This window comes from Miscanthus floridulus, chromosome 10, assembly GCF_019320115.1.
Source record: "Miscanthus floridulus cultivar M001 chromosome 10, ASM1932011v1, whole genome shotgun sequence".
Classification (NCBI taxonomy): domain Eukaryota; kingdom Viridiplantae; phylum Streptophyta; class Magnoliopsida; order Poales; family Poaceae; genus Miscanthus; species Miscanthus floridulus.
The window spans coordinates 32,169,943-32,171,519 of NC_089589.1; the positions used below are offsets into that span (position 1 = coordinate 32,169,943).

The 1,577-nt window shown below is 45.3% G+C and overlaps 1 protein-coding gene across 1 annotated transcript; it reads left to right on the forward strand.

The window, feature by feature from the left end:
* The first annotated feature begins 295 nt into the window (after positions 1–295).
* Positions 296–1,071, forward strand: LOC136489959 (putative glycine-rich cell wall structural protein 1). Its single transcript, XM_066486467.1, has one exon. It carries the CDS (start codon positions 301–303, stop codon positions 874–876), a length of 576 nt encoding a protein of 191 aa, XP_066342564.1. The 5' UTR covers positions 296–300; the 3' UTR covers positions 877–1,071.
* The last annotated feature ends 506 nt before the right edge of the window (positions 1,072–1,577 follow it).

Below are 1,577 nucleotides of genomic sequence, written 5' to 3' on the forward strand. Positions count from 1 at the left end.
AACACCTATGAATGCTAAAACTTTGTGCCATCTATTATCTTATCTATGGAGATGAGACCCAAACAAGTGCCATCCATCACCTTGCTACTTGCATGTAATTTAATTATGGTCAACTCAAGAAGCTCCATAAATTCTAGTGGATTTTAAAAGCCTCCACTAGGTCTCCTATTGAAACACCACTACCATACGTGCATGCTATGAAGGTAAAGAACCACTGCATGGCCTCAAGCACTATAAATACCCATGCAGCATTCAGTGGGAAGTCATCTCAACTCAAGCACTCCATAGTGTTAGCTCACAATGGCAGGCACAAAGCTAGTATCACTGGGGCTCATTGTCCTCATGAGCATGGGATTAGCCAATGCTGTTAGGGTGGCTAGATACTCTAGTGCTGATGGGACTGGCACAGGACAGGGAGAGGGTGGCGGATATGTGAATGGCGGGGGATCAGGGTCTGGGTCTGGCACCGGATCAGGTGATAGTGGTCCTTATGGTACCCATGCAAGTGCTGGAGGGGGTGGTGGAGGTGGTGGAACTAGCCAATACGGTGGGTCTGGATATGGTACAGGGTCAGGGTCAGGGTCAGGGTCTAGTACATATAGTGAAGGAGGGTATTCTGGCTATGGAGAGTCTTCTAATGCTGGTGGTGCCGGTGGGGGTGGGGGTGGAGGACAAGCCGGAGGTGCTTGGAATTCCAATGCTCAAGGATCCGGTAGCGGCACCGGTTCTGGCTCTAGCTATGCTAACAGGTATTGGGATGGTTCTGATGCGGGTGCAAGTGCGAACGGCAATGGAGGTGGCACAGGAAATAGTGAAAATGGTGGCGGTGGCGGCGGTTCTGGTGCCGGAACTGGATATGGCAATGCCTACCCATAAATTCCATATAAGCCAATCTAAAGTTGGAGCCCATCCTCGTCCTTCCTTGTTTGAAGTCGTAGAGTTATTTGTTTTCTTTGTCCCTTTGTTACACTTTTGTTAGTATTAAATTAATAAAGGGTCCAACTGTTCTAGCAACAGTAGCAATCTTGTAATGTCCTTATATGAATATGTTGTAATCATGTCTGTTTGTGAAAGGAAAAAATATCTTGTGCATCGCATGTGGCCACTATATCTAAAAAAAAATCTTACGTTCTCTTTGGAGTGATTAAGTTGAGACGCCTACACCGTGCATGTTCACATGGTTATTAAAATAGTATATACCGATGAACGTCCTAGAGTTGTTTATATCACTTACGACGATACCTCCAGCTGGGTCAATGCAGCCTAGAACATAATTAGCTAGAACTGCTGCTACAAGCCCATTTATGTCAGTGATAACTTTAAAAAAAAGTGATCCAGTACATAGGGCTTCACTATTTCATCCTCTATCCTGAAACAAAACTTCTAGAGCTGTGCTTAATCAAACTGTCTTAAGTTTGCGAAAGGGTTGTAGCCCAATGGTTATAAAATTAAAGCCTCAGTAGCACCTCAAATCCTGGGTTCCACTCCTCGTGGGAGTTAATATTTCAGGATTTAGCGGCCTTGTGCTTTCAGTGGTAGACGATGTTCCCGTTGACAGGGAGTAGCATGTGGTGACT